Source organism: Euprymna scolopes, chromosome 22 (genome assembly GCF_053919585.1).
Source record: "Euprymna scolopes isolate OS-2025 chromosome 22, ASM5391958v1, whole genome shotgun sequence".
In the NCBI taxonomy this organism is placed as follows: domain Eukaryota; kingdom Metazoa; phylum Mollusca; class Cephalopoda; order Sepiida; family Sepiolidae; genus Euprymna; species Euprymna scolopes.
In genome coordinates this window covers 62,762,309-62,780,518 of record NC_136503.1, presented here as the reverse complement: position 1 = coordinate 62,780,518, position 18,210 = coordinate 62,762,309, and the positions used below count along the sequence as shown (strand labels likewise).

General features: G+C 31.8%; 1 protein-coding gene across 2 annotated transcripts in view; it reads left to right on the top strand.

The window, feature by feature from the left end:
* The window catches only part of LOC145243452 (rabenosyn-5-like), a 64,730-nt gene that overhangs the window by 37,270 nt on the left and 9,250 nt on the right, over window positions 1-18,210 (top strand). For both annotated transcript variants that reach the window (XM_080106341.1, XM_080106342.1), the window contains exons 4-5: window positions 2,823-2,966; window positions 15,583-15,744. In XM_080106341.1, coding sequence (XP_079962467.1) covers window positions 2,823-2,966; window positions 15,583-15,744 — 306 coding nt within the window. The remainder of the gene's footprint in view (window positions 1-2,822; window positions 2,967-15,582; window positions 15,745-18,210) is intronic.

The following is an 18,210-nucleotide window of genomic DNA, read 5'->3' as shown; positions in this document are numbered from 1 at the left end:
GGCATTGGCATCCACTAACTGTCACCGGATGCCTGTGGCGGGCACTGATGGTCACTGGCAGTTAGTGATGTTTTGAGGCAATTACTTTCATTTACTGGTGAATACTGGCTGGCTTTCATGCCAGTTCTCAGTGTTCAGTGTCAGCCGTGACCAGTATCAGCCTTTAATGGATTGCCCAGAAATTAAATTGTGAGTCCTGATGGTTATTGGGCCTTTTTAGGTGGTTACTTGCATTTGGTCATTGTCGGTCACTGTCAATCAGAACCAGTGTAGGGCCCTATTGGACTGCTCTAAAATGAAATGGCCTCTCTTCACTATTCATACACTGTCACTATTGTATGGTACTGGCATCCAGTGGCATGCACTGTTAGTCACTGGTGATTATGATGGTGATTGACAGTGGTTTTCAGATAGTTACTGCCCCTTTTTGATAGGGGCAGGCACTGGCTGGCAAATTACCTGTCTCAAGTTGTTGGGCACTGTCATACAGTGACGGGCACTGTCGTCCATGGTGGTTATAGCTCTTTGAAGTTGGCTACTGTCACTTCAGGGTCCTGGTGGAGACTAGCAGGTCCTAGCGGGTGTTTTTTTTTTTTTCAAAGCCTGAGTAAAGCAGAGCACACCCTATTCAAATTTTTACACAATCCTGGATTGATAATGACTGTTAGGAAATCCATTTTAATAGAATAGGATTGATGTATAAACAAGAAAGTTTGCAAGACTAATTATTTATAACTAACCTGGGTGCCTGGCGTTGCCTGGAGGTGTGGTGAGCCAAAAAAAAAAAAAAAAAAACTGGTAGTAGGAAGGCAGGCAACCGGAAAAGAATGTGAAAAAAAAAAAAAAAATGTGACGTCTTTGCTGTTGCACCCATCACCAAACCGGAAGTGATGAATGTTTAAATTAAGGCTAGTCGATCGAAAAGAGGGGATGACTTTTGAAAATATTAGCGAAAAAAAACGACCCCTCCCTGGAGAAAAGTGCCCGGTTGAGGGTGAAGGAGTGTTTTTAGCCAATTTTTCGATATTTGTCATCCAAAGGGTTGAGTTTCAAAACAATACTGATCTCGTGAAAATCTGTTGCCTCCGTCGAAAGTTTTAGGCAGGCATACAAACATACATTTAAACAGACCGGTGATATCTATAATAATAGATAGGTCAAAATGAAAAAAAATAGTGAAATTATTAAAATCTTAGGTGAAAGTACAGAATAATGTTAAATAGCATAGTGTGTAAATAGATGTTTTGTATCTACACATTATTAAATTATGGATTTATGTGAAAAAAGTAGTCGAATTAAATCTGCAGAGTTAGAATAAGAATATTTTCTTAGGTTAAAATGTTTAAATGTGACACTGCAGTTTTTTCCATATTTATTTTTATGTTGAATAAAGTCAATCTTAAGTTCAAAGTATCTGAGTGTTTGTTGTTGGATGATGCCATTTTGATTAGGTTGTGAGATGTGTTATTAACCGTTAGAAATTCTCTTATTCTGATATTCCTTTAATCTGATGAACCTATGCAAACAGCAATGAAATTGTCTGGAACTTGAGCAGGGAGCTGTCCTTATTTGAAGCATTGTAAACGAAAGAACTTATGCGAAATGTATTAGAAGAAAAAGGTAAACACAGACGGCGCTGGTGTTAAAAAATGTGACAAATCTAGGAAAATTAGCAGTTACGTTGAAGAGAGAGAAAATAATTTGTGAGTTGAAATCATGCTATCACCATTGAATATGATTTGGAATGTGACTCTCCTAGGAATAACTGATAATTTCTGACTGGAATTTACTTTACTACTATTGGTGGAAGAGTTGAAAAGAAGAGGAAGACTTGACCACCAAACGGATACAGCTTGAACTGCTACCACTGATTTTAATCATTCTAAATAGTCCATATATATATATATATATATATATATATATATATATATATATATGAAAATCCCTAACTTATAAAACTTCTGTTTTTACTTTCCATTATTATTCTAATTATTTTCGTAATTTTATTAATTCATACTGATTTATGCATTCCCTCAATTGCTTTTTACAAATTCAAGCAGTACTTGCATGTTATCGCCCCATACCAACACTTTTCGTCAGTGAAAGCCAGATTACTTCATTTCAGCCATGGTTGCCAGTGTCCGCAATTGTTCAGAGATTGTAGTGGCGACCAACAACAACCATAGTTTACTTTTTTGCAAGGGTGAAGCCAGGCTTCCACCAGGCAATGCTGGTTAATGAGTCCTGCTAGTTATATATAAAGATAATTTCAATCATTCATTACCTATACCAAAGCTGAAATTGTTTTCGATCGAATTTGTCAGTGTTTGTTTGTGTACAGCTTAGTGTCTACATCACTTGACTAATCATCAAACTTGTTCAAAATATTGGTCCTAGTCTAACTTGATTTCGTTTTGAGATGTCTAGCTCAAAGTGCAAGGTTATGTAAAAGGTCATATTTGGATAACTTCGGTTCTGTCCATCCTAGAAACTTAGCACATCTTATAGGCAATGAAATCCAGCATCTTACAACCTTGACATTTGAAATTTTGGTCATGTTCGAAATTTTCATGAAATTTCGAACATGACCAAATTTGATGTCTGGATCTGATGCCCTGTGATAACAGTAACTAAAATGCATAATTTCAACCTGATCAGATTGGATAATTATCAACGGTTTCATAGGATAACTTCATACAATACGAAGAATTCATACGGATAAAACTTTGGCTCATTCTTACATTGTCAGTTGAAGATATGCAGTCTCATGACTGACTAATGTTCTTGTCTAAATGACTATATCTTTTTTATTTTATTTTCAGGTATAACAAATAGCCACACTGATGCATTCAAATCAATCAGAGATGCCCGTGTCGACAGATTTGTTGTGGAAACGAACAAACTACTTATTAGATTAGATAAGCTGATTAGTCCAGAGGTGCCCACAGAACCTACGAAAAGAAAAGGTGAGATTTTTGCATTTATAAGAATAAACGAGCAGATGGGCTGTTTATTGCAGGATTGTGGAGTTGGAGTGAAGTCATTGTTTTAGGAGTCAGTCATTGAAAAATTGGGACAGGTTCCGACTCTGAAGTGACACGTGATGAAAAGTGACCAAAATATAAAGAAAACAATATCTTTGTGCTAAATTATATCTGCTAAGGTATCGTGACTCTCACGTCCCTTAATTTTGTCCTTTAGCCCTCACATTCCATGAGTGATGTTTTCAGCAAAGGAGGAAGAATTGCTATTTTCTGGATCTGAAACTATCCATTCTACACATCATTGGCTAGTTTTTGACTGTGAAGTAGTATTTATTTATTAGCTCCTTACATCAAGTAGTTTCATGTCTTGGCTTGGAGCAATTTCTATAAAAAAAAAAATAAAAAAATAGCATGTTATTACCTTTCACATATAAAAAAAAAATTAGATCGCTTGATCAGCAAAGATGATGATTGGAGAAAGTAAACAATTTCAACTTTACTCATTTTAAAATGAATTATTTTAAAATTCATTTTAAAATAATTCATTTTAAATTGAATTTTAAAATAATTCATTTTAAAATGAATTTTAGAATAATTCATTTTAAAATGAATTTTAGAATAATTCATTTTAAAATGAATTATTTTAAAATTCATTTTAAAATGAATTATTTTAAAATTCAATTTAAAATGAATTTTAGAATAATTCATTTTAAAATGAATTATTCTAAAATTCATTTTAAAATGAATTATTCTAAAATTCATTTTAAAATGAATTATTTTAAAATTCAATTTAAAATGAATTATTTTAAAATTCATTTTAAAATGAATTATTTTAAAATTCATTTCTATCATCCCGGTTGACTAAAAACATACAATTTTGAAATAAATACGTCTTAAAAAGTGACATTTGGTTTGAATAAAATAAAATACGCGTCTGGGCTAGAAGGAAAAAGCATGTAGACACGTAATGCAGACAGCTGAAATTGTATTTTATGAATATGAAATGCTGTTCTGTGCTTTTCCAAGAGAAGAAAAATGGGTGTCTTAATATGAATTAAAATACGCATCAAGGGCGCTTTTTTTTTTTTATATACACAGGCATTACCACATTATCAAGGCCAAGAGGCCACTCAAGGATAAGGGTTAAAGAGTGTACAGTAAAAATTGGACAATATAGTAATCATTAGTAATGAAAATTCGGTAAATTTGATAACATATGGAACGGCTCATCAGGAACTTATTTACGTTAGACTTGAACACAACCATATTGTAGTCAGCCGGAAAGCAGGAAAACGGAAGACAATTCCACAGGCGTGCAGTTCTAAGAAAGAAGCTTTGTTCATGGAATCTACATTTAGGTTTAGGCACAGATAAAGAGTGGGGGGAATTATTGATCGTGTTTTCTGCTAGACGAGTGTTTCTTGTGAAAGTTTGACGAGGGGGGACCATAGACTGAAGCTTAGTCGAACACTTTCCATGAAAATAACGATACATCAGAGACAAACTCGGAACATCTCCTGTGAGATAGAGGTTGCAGGGAAGAGAAAAGAGAAAAGAGAAAAGGACATCTACGAAGCTTCGAAGTCTATTTTGAACTCTATTTAGGCAGGACAAGTCCTTTATAGCAGCTCCTGCCCAGATGTGGCAACAGTATTCCATTCTTGGACGTACCTGGCTCTTATATAGATAGACACAATGTAATATTAGGAAAATAAACAAATATTTTACTTTTTTTAAATTTATAACATAAATATATTTCAGAACTAAACTCCATCCTCAATAAGTTTTTTTTTTCTTTTCTTTCTTTCTTTCTTGCGATGTTGTAATGTTGGAGAAAGAAAAGTCTGTAAAGAGCCACGTGTTGTATCTCAGTGGTTGTGTTTTATAATGTTGGAACAGTGCGTCACACCCTTGATATTTGGTTTATTGATTTGAAGAATATCAAGATGGCAATTGTTTTACAGTAAAGCGACAGAATATTTATCGGTTTAAAAGAATTTAATTGCTACAGTTTTGAACAAGACATTCCTTATTATTTATATAAATGATATCTAGGTGACAATGACAATTACGAGGTACTTTCAATAAGTTTCCAGACTTTTTTCGTATGGGCACTTTTATTGATGGTACACACATAAAACTCTAGTCCACTTTGAAGTAAACTCCTCTGGCTGCAATGCATTTGTTGTACTAACAACTTCTGGAAGGCCCCATGTAAGTCCTCTTGTGTGAGCGTGTCAATGACCCTCATTACAGCTGCTTTCATCTCAATTGTCTGATAACAATAGCCTTTAAGGTTTTCATTGAGCTTAGAGAATAACCAAAAGTCACAGGTTGCAAGGTCAAGACTATAAGAAGGGTGAGGAACTGCTGTCTTGATGCCCATCTTAATGAAATAGTCTGTGACAAGAATGAAGTTGTGGACTGGTGCAGTGTCCCTGTATCAGCCACCTTGATCCAAGATGGCCGACTTGTAACAATGTGGGGATGGAATTTCTTTTCCCCAAACACCAGGTTTATCATGTACAAAATCCACTTTTTGTTGGAAACATCGAATGGAAACATCTGGTGAGTTGGTGAGAACAGGAAATTTTCATGAACACATAAAATCATAAAATTGCCATCCCATTAACGAAACAGCTGTAATGAAGAAATCACAGAAGAAATAAACAAAAGTTACAAAAAAGAAAAAATGTAAGTCTTTGAATTTCAACAAAGTTTTGTACTATATATATATATATATATATATATATATATATATATATAATACTAGCAGGACCTTTTAACTAGCATTGCCTGGTAGAAGCATGGCAGATCAAGAACAGAATCGTTACTGGCGGCTATGGCTCAAATGAAATAATCTGGCATCTGCTGCTGAGCATTAGTTTCCAGTGGCAGTTAGTGAAAGCCACTGACTGTGATTGTCAGCACTGTTTGTTACTGGCGATTAGTGTTGGTTTGAGGTGATAATCTGCAGGTACTGGGTGATTATATAGAAGGCATTTATTAACTCTTTAGATTTAGCGAAAACAGGGGTGGACAACTGCCTTCTATCGAAGACAGTATATTTCAAGTTGCCCAGTGTTTTTCTTCTCGGTATAACGCAAGCATTATTTTCTAAAATTAGCTGCAACACATCTTCTAAATAATAAAATACTCTGCAGAAATTAAGTGTTGCAAAAATAAATATATAATAAACAAGTGATTTAATAGTCAATATTTTGCACGTTAAAACCTACCTGCATAATATTATTTTGTATATGAAACCAATGGGTCAAATGGACTGGTTGTCCAACCTGCAAAGGGTGTTTAATTCAAAAGCTGTTCTTAAGATGAAATTAAAAATAAGAAAATGCCCTTCGGAATAAACGCCTCTTAACCTTCTCATGTTAAGAACAGCTTTCGGAATAAACACCCTTTTGAGGTTGGACAACCGGTGCACATTGATCTTTAAAATGACTAAAGGTTTTTGGGTATGCTGAAAACGAATATGGCATTTAAATTTTCCGCAAATAAGTAGCTTTCCAGATATTAAGCAATGTCATTTCTTATGTTATTGTTGGTGGCCATCTTGGTACATGTGTTTGTGCATAGTTTATCGAGGTTACGTTTGCATGCTCGCATGTATCAAGATGGCCACCAGCGATAACATAAGAAACGACATTGCTTAATATCTGGAAAACTATTTATTTGCAGAAAATTCAAATGTGATATTTGTTTTATTTCTGAGATTAATTCATATCTACTCAATTTTTTGTTTCTTTGAGGAGAGTAGTAAATACCGGCCATGAATGCTCTTTAGGCATTCAATGGCTACACCTAGATTAAGCTCTCTTTTGGTGAGGAGGCAGGAAAATGACTGCTCTCAATAAAGCTATATTTAAATACTACTATAATACTTAGTTTTGTTCATGAATAGACACCAACTGTATGATACCATGCACCAGTTTAAAAAAAATTGAAATTTGTACATCTGATTTTATAATTCATGGCTTATGGTAAAGTGATACATCAAATTTGACTGCATAATCAGAAAGAGCACAATTTTACATAAGAGTTTCAAGTTTCATGAGAATAGCTTGAAAAATAAATAAATGATGGTGAAATTACTGAATTTCTTGAAATGTTGAGGTCCGTAATTTAGCTCACTTTTTCAAAAGAAAAATGTTTACGGAAAAGCCTAAATTTTGGCACTTAAAATCCTCATAACTTTTGAACTACTGATGGTGTTTGCGTAATTCAAATGGTTTTAAGCATCTTTTACATAGATCGTTTCATGCAAGTTGATAACAACAATTATCTAAAAAGAAAAAATCAACTTTTAATGCTATTATTTGGGTACTGTTATTCTTGGTTCCTATGGCTTCTGGGTTCACCGACTTGACTAGCTCTCACGCTAAGCTAAAGATTTACTGTAAAGTCACTAGCTTCATGAAAAGATGTTCACGTTACCAAAATTGGCTCATTAAACAAACAAATGAATATAATTAATTTCAGGCCGGATTTCTTACAGTCAAAAATCTTTACTGCCTGTATATATATATATGTTAATCTTGGTCTAAAATCTGTTTTCATTTAGTTTGCGGAAAATGAAATGTCATGTGTTTTTTTTTTCTTTGTTGCTGAAAAAGTCGTTGCTATTTTTAGCCTGTATGATTATGATATATTTATGGTGTGTCCGTCCCTGCCAGGTGGATATTTGTTTGTTCTTTGATTTTTTTTTTTTTTTTTTTGTAAACAAAAATGGAAGCAGTAACTTGCCGCCACAACATCTGCATGTATAATTATATTTTTGTTTGATCTTAAATAAAGTTCTGTGTGAAGTAATGTATGCGTGTTCTTTGTAATCAATATTTTATTTACATACCCACAAATACTAGCAGACCTGTGTTCCGGCATTCACCAGGAACATTTAAGAAACAGAAGAAAATCCTGCCTTCAACCAGGGATACAAAACAGTGAAGTAAAAACAATGCCAGATAGTAATGGCTAGTTACTTAAAAGTGAATAATAAAGACTAAAACAACTGAAATCTTAAAATTTTGTAAAAGATATGGAAAATATTTAACTATTCTCACTTAATTTTTGGCAGAGTTAATTTCATCAAGCAACTATCAAAAAAACTAAACTGAACTTTTAAAGTAAATTAAACTTTTACAACAAATGATTACTCTTTGCAAACGTTTTACATTTCACCGAGTAATAATAAAGTAATCAATTTTTTTTATAGATGCAAATTGCTTAGTGTTTTATTTTCTCTAACTATTCCTTGTTTATTTTTTGCTGACTTGTTTGCATCTACCGGCTAATCCTATCTAAAATAAACTGATGCGCTACATATTTTACTATATAAAGTCTATAAAATTATGTTTTTAAATTTTTGAGATGAGGATTGATAATTTGTATTATTTGGACTACTTTTCTCATCTTGAGTGTTATCACCACAATATTTCATCCAGTGTAACTTCCGGCTTAATTCAAGTGTATCTTACGGTCCTGGATATGACTTTAAACTATATCCGATGGTGAGGCCCCAGCTTGCGGGCTTTGGGGAGTGTGGAGCTACCCTTTGATTGCTATTGCTCCCAGGTCCACTCTGACCCAGAGTGGTAGTACCTGTTAGGGTCCCAACTGTAGGTTAAATAGAAACCGACTTGAAAAAAACAAATATATTCTATTAAAAAATTTTTCTTCAAAATCACTGGATTTGGCATTAAATAACCTTTTAATTTGGCATTAAATAACTCTTTTCTAACGGTTGAAGGTTCAATTTTCAGTACAGGCGATACTGAGAATACAATTGCAAATTACTTCCAACTTCCCGGTTATGACCGATGAAATGAGAACATGTTGTCTCCGTGGATTATATAAAGGGTTCTATCCAAAATTCTGTACGGATTCTCAAGTTAGACAAAAAAATTCCCAAGCTTGACAATATATGCTTGAGGAAGGTCAGAGGTTTCATCGGCCAAAACTTTGTGATAATAATACTTAAGATGAGAACATTAGTCTCAATAATCCAAGCAATATAAAGTCTATAAAAATTAACTTTTACACCAGATATTTACCAATGGAGACATTGTTATTTTTGTTAAGTAATATTTATTTTGGGTTTAATTTTTTTAATTTTTATTTTTTATTTTTATTGTTTTAATTTTTCATTATAACTATTCTCACATATTATTTAATTGGAATTCATTATTGAAATGAGTATTATTTATTAATTTATATATTGCGGACTTTTATCCTCATTTTTCTTAGTTGTTGTCGACAACAACTATGGATGGCAGTAATTGCTGAGAATGCAGTTAGGAGATTCGGAGTTCCTATCCCGTCACGGTTGCCACCTGACGAAGGCCAGAGGAATAGTTGGCCGAAACGTCGTGAAACAACAACTAATAAAGATGAGGATAATAGTCTGCAATAAATAAATTGATATTCTATTTTTAATTTTTAATTTGTCAGGTCATTGCCGAATGACATTTAACTTTTTAATGTTTTTAACTTGTAAAGAGGGAGGCTAAGAAAGAGATATGCAGTATTTAACTATTCTTGCGCATTTTTGACTGAATGGGTTTTGTCAAACGTCTAGCACTATCCGAACATAATTGTTTGCTGATATTTAAACTTTGAAGGTTTGTAAAATTGAACATGTACAGCAGAGTATGACTTTTTGATGCCATTTACCTGTAACATTGCTGTTACATACAACAAAGAGAAAAATAAATAAAAATCAGAGTCAGCATTTTTTTCATTTTCAACAAAAGTTTTTTTATTTCGGTAACTTTCAGCTGGTGTACATTTTTCCTCTCCAATCTTTGGCCTTGATGGAGAGGAGACAAAAACTTGCTGCTATGGTTTCAAATGATCTGAAATAACAGCAAGGGGAGACTTGATTCCAAAAATTTCCCATATATTATATCTCCCCTCTTTGATTTTCATACATAAAGTAAATTTCACAGTGGATAAAGATTATTTGATACTGAAGATATTCATAATCGTAACCTATTTCCAAAAGAGGGGAGATGTAACATATGAGAAATATTTGGAATCAGGTCTCCCTTTGTTGTTATTATAGATCATTTGAAACCATAGCAACAAGTTTTAGTCTCCCCTTCATCAAGGCGAGAGGTTTTGGGGAAATATATATTAATGAAATCAAAAGGATGTAGTGTTTACCTGATATATGCAATGGTACACTTCAATCTAATATAAATACCAATATTTATATATAGATAATTTAATCCCAACCAATTAAAAAAGTTCGATATGCAAGAGAGAGTAGAGCTTATTATAAGAGAAAGAAAATTAAAACTGTAAGTTGAACTTTACAATCAAAATTCATTGTTCGACTGAATACTCCAAAAAGCAATTTACAATTTTCTCTCATATATATTAGTCCTCACGTTCGATCTTTCTGATGTAATCTATAGTTGCGTTTCCAGTAACCCTGTTGAGATTGCCAGTAAACTTTGTTCATCGTCTTCCTCTGCAATTTTTCCTTACATCAAGCTTTTTTCCAAGCCATCCGCCTTCATTAAATGGCTGAAGAACTTTAACTGTCTGGCATGGACGGTATTGAGTAGCGATCTGCTATACTCTGCCTTACACATGATTTATTTGTCTTCCTTTCTGTCCATGAGATTTGTAGAATTCTCCTGTAAAAATATATATCTGCTGCTTCCAAACGACTTCCAACCACCTTTGTACTGTCCAACATTTGCAACTGTAAAAGAGAATTGACAATCTGTCAGTATATAAAATAAAGATGGCGTGTCTATTGTGTGAAGCTAAAAGTTTTGATTTTAGTGTTAGTGCAAAAAATGGGCTCAACTTTTGCATTTATTTATTTTGATTTAAACATTTTTTATTCTACATGTTAAAAAGTTGAAGATAAGTTCAGAAACAATAATAAAAAAAGTATGCCGCCATTTTTAATGACATGGGTATACTAGTAAATAAATAAATAGGTAGATAAATTAGTCCTCACGCGATAGACCAGGACAAAATGTTTTAAATAATAATAATAATGATAGAATAACAATAACAAAGGTTTTCGCTAGCGAGGACTACTATTGAGCGTAACCAGTTATACACTCCTTTTGAAATTTTCATCTCTATTTTTCTCGTTATGTACTGAATATTTTTAATTCAACCTATATGAAATGTTCCTTATTAAATTGTAAAAATTTTCTATTCTAAAAGAAGTTTAAAAAAATTTAATCTAAAAAAAAGTTATTTTAAAATTAAAAATTTAATCTAAAAAAAGTTATTTTTGTTAAAAAGATTCAGATTTTCTCATATTATTCTCATCATACAGACATGTATGACAAAGAGGGAGTTTCAAAAAAGAGTTGTGGTGTGAGGAGAAATATAAACTGAAACATAGAGAATATTCGGACCTGTAATAATACAAAGAGGGGGTTGCAAAAATGAGTTGTGGTGTGAGGAGAAATATAAACTGAAATAGAGTATGAGAAAACCACATTCATTTTTTTTAATCCAAATAAATTTAATAAAATATAATCTTAAAAAGATACGATACAAGTAAGAAAAGCATTTCATCCAAGGCATGAAAATTGTTAAACAAAATGTTTTTACTATAGGCTTTAAAAATAAAGGTACAAGATTTAATTTGAAATATATTTATCTTCAAAATGCACTTTTATACATTTTACAAAGTTAGGTATTAAATTTTTATAACTTACTTTGTAAAATTTATAAAACTGCACTTTGAAGATAAATACATTTCAAATTGAATCTTTTACCTTTATTTTTAAAGCCTATAGTAAAAACATTTTGTTTAACAATTTTCATGCCTTGGATGAAATGTTTTTCTTATATATATATATATATATATATATATAAGTATATATATATATATATATATATATATATATATATATATTGTAATGCAATTATATTATCAAAGAGTATATCTTTAACAAAAACTTATCAAAATAGAAAAAAACTCGATACTGTTAAGAGGAACAATTAAATATATTAAGTAAAAGACGAATAATGGAAGTTAAATATAATATTTTTTATAATATCAGAATAATAAAAGTATTTTAAACTTAGAAATGCCATGGCATTAAGAGGTTTCTTTTTTCTTCTTTATCTTTTACTTTTCCTTATTGTTCTAATTTTATAATAAAATTATATGTATCTTTTATTACACATCTTTTATGCATATATATATATATATATATATATATATATTGGCAGGAAATCATTATTCAAGCATGTCTGATTGGACACGACTGAGTTCTTTTTTCCAATTTTGTTGAATAACTTTTCAATTTGCCGCGCAGTCTTATTTCGGTTGGCATGTTGTATATCATATATAATATGCAACATGCAAACCGAAATAAAAAAGACCACTCAGCAAATTGAAAAGTTATCCAACAAAATAGGAAAAAAGAGGAACTCTGTTGTATTCAATCAGATTTGCTTGAATATATATATATTTGTATGTACAGGCATCACCCCTAAACTAATTAACCAATAATAATGAATTTTGGGACACAGATGTTAGTCATATGGGGTTACATAGTTTATATTTAGTTCAATTTAGTTTTATGCAAAGTTGGTTATAAAAAAGGATTTCGAAGCCATTCTTGTAAATTCTGATTTTTGTGAAATTTTAGCGATTAGACCTCAATGAATAAATATTTCCCAAATTCCAATTTCTTTGCAGTATTTTAAAGAATGTTTAATGGTCATAATACTTGAATAATAATATTTTTAAAGTCAAGTATAGCAGATTTGCATTAAATTTTATCCATAATCATTAAACACCAATTAAGCAAGATTCTCTGAATTTCAATTTCTTAAGATCTCTTAAATTTAAGCCTTAAATTTAAGATATTTTCTAGACTCAAAATCATGTAATGGATTTTGATCAAAATTGGAATAAAAGTTCCAGACATAAGGTTCATTCACAGATATATCTTGATTGTAACCTTCGTAACAGGATATAAGTGATATCCAATTGTTCCGTACAGAGGAATAATTTTGCTCGTTTTAAGACCTGTATTGCTCGAGTATTATTTATATAAGTAATCATGTTTGAGATCAATACACTTTTGACTCTACAACAACACACTGGTGATCAATAACCTGATTGGCTATCAAGTGACAACTATAGCCTACAGAAAATGGGGAGGGAGAGAGCAGTTTAAAAATATGCATAATTATTTATATATATATATATATATATATATATATATATATAATGTATGTATTGTGTTTATTTATATATATATATATATATATATATATATATATATATATATAATGTATGTATTGTGTTTATTTATATATATATATATATATATATATATATATGTTTATAATCTTGTTATTTTTGGTTTAATGCAAAGCTTTGATAGAAGTGATACATGGTTTATCCTTAGGGAGGGGGAGGAGGTCTGCAACCTAGCCTCCTCTGTGCTAAGGCTACCATTGGCTGTCTGTCAGTGTAGGTAGTATGACATAGAAATTAATTATTAGGTTAATACCTTTGCTTTCTGAATTAGAGATCACATCGGATGAAGCAATTGATTAAATGTTTTAATTACTATCTCAAGATAACTTATGTTTTGAATATGAATTTTGGGCTAAGGTTTACAGCTGCTGCTTAATAAAATGGATGAAAGTTTAACAGACTTTTATGGTTGACACAATTTTATGTTAATAAGGAGAAGCTAATTAAATTAAAATTATCTTCCCCTACTTCCCGGTCCTGGATATGACCTTAAACTATATCCAGTGGTGAGGCCCCAGCTTGCGACCTTTGGAGAGTGTAGAGCCACCCTTTAATTGCCATTGCTCCCAGGTCCATTCTGACCCCGAGTGGTAGTACCTGTTAGGATCCCAACTATGGGTTAAATAGAAATAGAAACCGACTTGAAAACAACAAATATATTCTATTCAAAAATTTTTCTTAAATCTTTGGATTCGGCATTAAATAACCTGAAAAGGGTTGATATGCCGTAAAACAAAAACAAACAAACAAATTAAAATTTAAAAAAAAAAAAAAAATAAAAACAAAGACACTAGATAATATCTCAAGATATTTTTTTTTTTTAATTTGAATAAAGTAAGATTTTTCTTACTCTGTTAATTTTTACAGTATCATTTTTTTTTCCAGCCATTTATTTATGCTAGTGAAGCTGGCCAAATAATTTTTAGTGGAAGAGCATTAAAAGTTGAGAAGTCGGTAAGCCATTTGTAAAAGCTAAGTAAATAATAAAGAATCAGAATTAATAACAAAATGCACAACACTGGGTAATAACATTTTTTTTTTTTTCATATTTTTATTTAAATTTTAAAATTAAAAGTTCAATTAAGGGAATATTAAAATATTTCTTTTTGGTTTAAAAGTCTCAAACCTATATTTTAGAGACATAATTTTATTTTCATAGAAAATGAATTAGATTTTGATGACAATCATCATTCTGTGAATGTAAGTGTACAAGATATGCTAAAATGGTTCCTTTATCTGGTCAATAAGTTTAAGGCCTGAATAGTTATCGAGGGCCTCCCCTTGACCCTGTATAATCTGAGAAAGTCTTTTTTTTTTTTTTATCTGAACTGAGAGATAGGCTGGGTTTGAGACACTGCTTTCTTCCCTAGGGATAAGTCGGAAGTATTATGGAATATATGCAGAAATATTATGGAATATATGCAGAAATATTATAGAATATATGCAGAAATATTATGGAATATATACTGGACAAAAAATTGAAAGCATTGTTAGACCTCAAATGATCATATGGTGTCATTATTTAATAACATTTACGCTATTAAAAGGACAACAACAATAATGGAACAGGAAAGAGTATAGATCACTGTTAGTATTTCATGTCTTGCCTGCGTTGAAATGATCATCTCTATTGACAGCAGTTACAGTGAAACAAAATGTTGTAACTGTATCTCTTGCTAAATAAACGATTGGGTCTCTGCATATGACATTTCTGTTTTTATTTCATTTTTTTTTTTTTTTTTGTCAAGTGTCAGATTTTGCTGCAACACCCTGTATTTACCTCCCTCCCAATGCAGGAAGATGTGACACAAGGTCGGAAGATGGGAGGATTGAAAATCCACTGCACATGAGCATCTCTATCAGCATTCCCCAGTAGTGGTGTCCCAGGCGATTAGAAGTAAACTCTTTCTGAAACTCTGGACCTCTTAGAACTGCACAGAACTAAACCGACTGCCCAACTAAAGGATTGCTAGCTAGCTTTGTGATAGCCTAGATTTTATTCTGGGCTGATTGTCGAGGATATACCTTGAACTAATATGAACAGCCCATTGTCCGTGTAAATGAACTACTGCTACATATTATCAAAACAGCGAGACACATTGTCTATGTGATGAGCTGTTATCTGAATAATCTACAGGGATTGAAGAATTGGTCAACTGTAGTCCTACACCAGCAGAAAACTGGATGCTATTTTTAAATTGATCGATGAAAATGTTAGTTCAATTAAATTAAAAAAATGTTAAATGTTCTGTGTCATATAACCAATCGATAAATAAATATAAAATGCAAGAAAATTTTAAATATTTTTATTTATTTATTTATTTTCAGCATTTGAAAAGACAGTTGTACCTTGGGTTAATGATGCGGATGTTCCAATGTGTCCGACTTGTGCTCGGACGTTCACTGTGACTCGTCGACGCCACCACTGTCGTCTTTGTGGAGGAATTGTTTGTGATAGATGTTCACACTTCATGTCTTTTTCATTCGCAAGTAAATTCTCTTTTATTTAGTTTTTTTTTTTTTTTTGTTTGTTTAAATCCCATTTTGAAAAAAAAACAGTTTTGCTTTTATATCTAATTTTTATTCGGAAAATTGTGTAAAAATTTAAATCACTTTCAATATGTAATTTTTCCTTTCTATTACCTCTTTCTCTATGTGTGTGTATGTATATATATATATATATATATATATATATATATATAAATTCCAGGTTCTTCAGAGCTAAAGCAACCAATTAAGTTTTAACAAGGTTAATGCAAGAGTGCTGAATACTGTAGTAGAGCAAGATATACTTTTTATGTTTTACATAAGCATTAATGTATTGCTACACATGCATGAGCATATTTCGGTCAGCCAGTTACAAGTAAGTGGAGACCTCTTCAGGTGATATTGCTTATACAGTAGAACTCTGGGATACGTTGACCCTAGAATATGTTTTGTTTTTCAGTTCATGATATGGAATATGATGTTTTTCCAGCCCTTGGTTACGGTATTTGCTCCACCTTACAGTGTTATTTATAATTTTATTTGATTATATACATGTTTATTATATACTGTATTGTACTCTTACTAATTTTTAATGCCGTATCTCTGGGTTCTACTGTACAAAAGTTTAGTCCGGGCTAAACTTTTCTGTAAGTAATATCACCTGAAGAGTTCTATACTTACTGGTTACTGGCTGACTGAAACATGCTCATGAATGTGTAGCAACATATTATTGCTTATGTAAAACAAATAAAAAAAAGTCTGTGTGTGTGTATATATATATATATATATATATATATATGTGTGTGTGTATATAAATACACACACACAGACTATGTATATATATTGAGTAAAATGATTCATAATTGTGAATTAAAAATCAGTTTCAAAAGGAAAAAACAAAATCCTTTTGAAACTGATTTGTAATCACAATTATGTATCTAGGATTCCTATACCTATTGAGCTTATTATATATCTACAGGACAATGGGCACTGTTTTCTTTTAAAAGTATTAATGCATTTACTAATACATTAAAATGAACTCTGCTCTTTAGATGATCTTAAACTATATCCGATTGTCTGGCCCCAGCTTGTGGGCTTTGAGGAGAGTGGAGCCACCCTTTAATTGCCATTGCTCTCAGGTCCACTCTGAACCAGAGTGGTAGTACCTGTTAGGGTCCCAACTATAGGTTAAATAGAAACCAACTTAAAAAAACAAATATACTCTATTAAAAAAATTGTTCTTCAAAATCACTGGATTTGGCATTAAATAACCTGAAAAGGGTTGACATGCCATAAAACAAACAAACAAACTGCTCTTTAGACTCCAGGTCTAATTCCCTCTATAAAACATATATATATATATATATATATATATATATATATATATGAGAGCTTCTTTCTCCAAATTTACAACATGGCAAGGAAGAAGAAAAGAAAAAAAAAACAACACTGAAGATGGAGGATACCTCTGAAATATACTTGTGGTAAATTTCAAACAAGTAAAATATTTGTTTATTTTCCTAATATTACGTTGTATTTGGCTTTCAAGCGCACTTGATGCGTATTTTATTTTATTCAAATTAAAACGTTTCTATATGGACTCTCATTCTTTGACATTATGAAAATATGTTTATAGCAATCCAGCGACACAAAGGCATTCACATTTTTTTCTCTATAGAGAATCAACAGGATAAGTGTTTGACGAAATGGTTGCAACTGAAATACAATTTAAAATCGTTTGTCACCTGATCAAAAATCTATTTCCCATATGAGGTCGAAGTTAATCCCCTGCATTATATTCTGTCAATTTTACCTAATAACTTCTTGTATCTGGTAAATATGCAGGGTGTTCCAAAAGTCTTGGAAACATTGAATATCTCGAGCTATTAATGATATAAAAACACATCGGGTACATTCACAAATCTTGTAATCTCAAGTTTTTCATGGAATATTCAAAGATGTTCAGTGTGAGCCCCATTGGTCACAACACGTTAAACCAAAAGTCCAATTCTTGCCAAACGTGTCCCATCATTGCGTTGTCAATGGTTGCAACCGCTTCTGTTATTCAAGCCTTCAGCTCCTCCATGTCTCTTGGAATAGGAGTCACATAGACCAGTCCTTTCACAAATCCACACAAAAAAAAATTGCAGGCTGTTTTCTGAAGTTTTTGTGAAATGCCCGTTGAACAAGTGTTCACGATTCAGTTTTTGCAAATTCAAGCATGCAAAATGCCTTTTCTGGTTGAGTGGACGCCATTACTGGATCTGAATAGAAATGAAACAAATCAAAAGCAAAATTACAAAAAAAACTTAATGCACTTAGATTTAAAAATGACACCACTTTCATCTTACTACCATTTATAGTTAAGCAGATATGAGGACTTGAAATGTGACAAAAACTTTTGGAACACCCTGTATATCAACATGTAACTTTAGAAGTATATTACTGAAAATGAAATAAAATGAAACT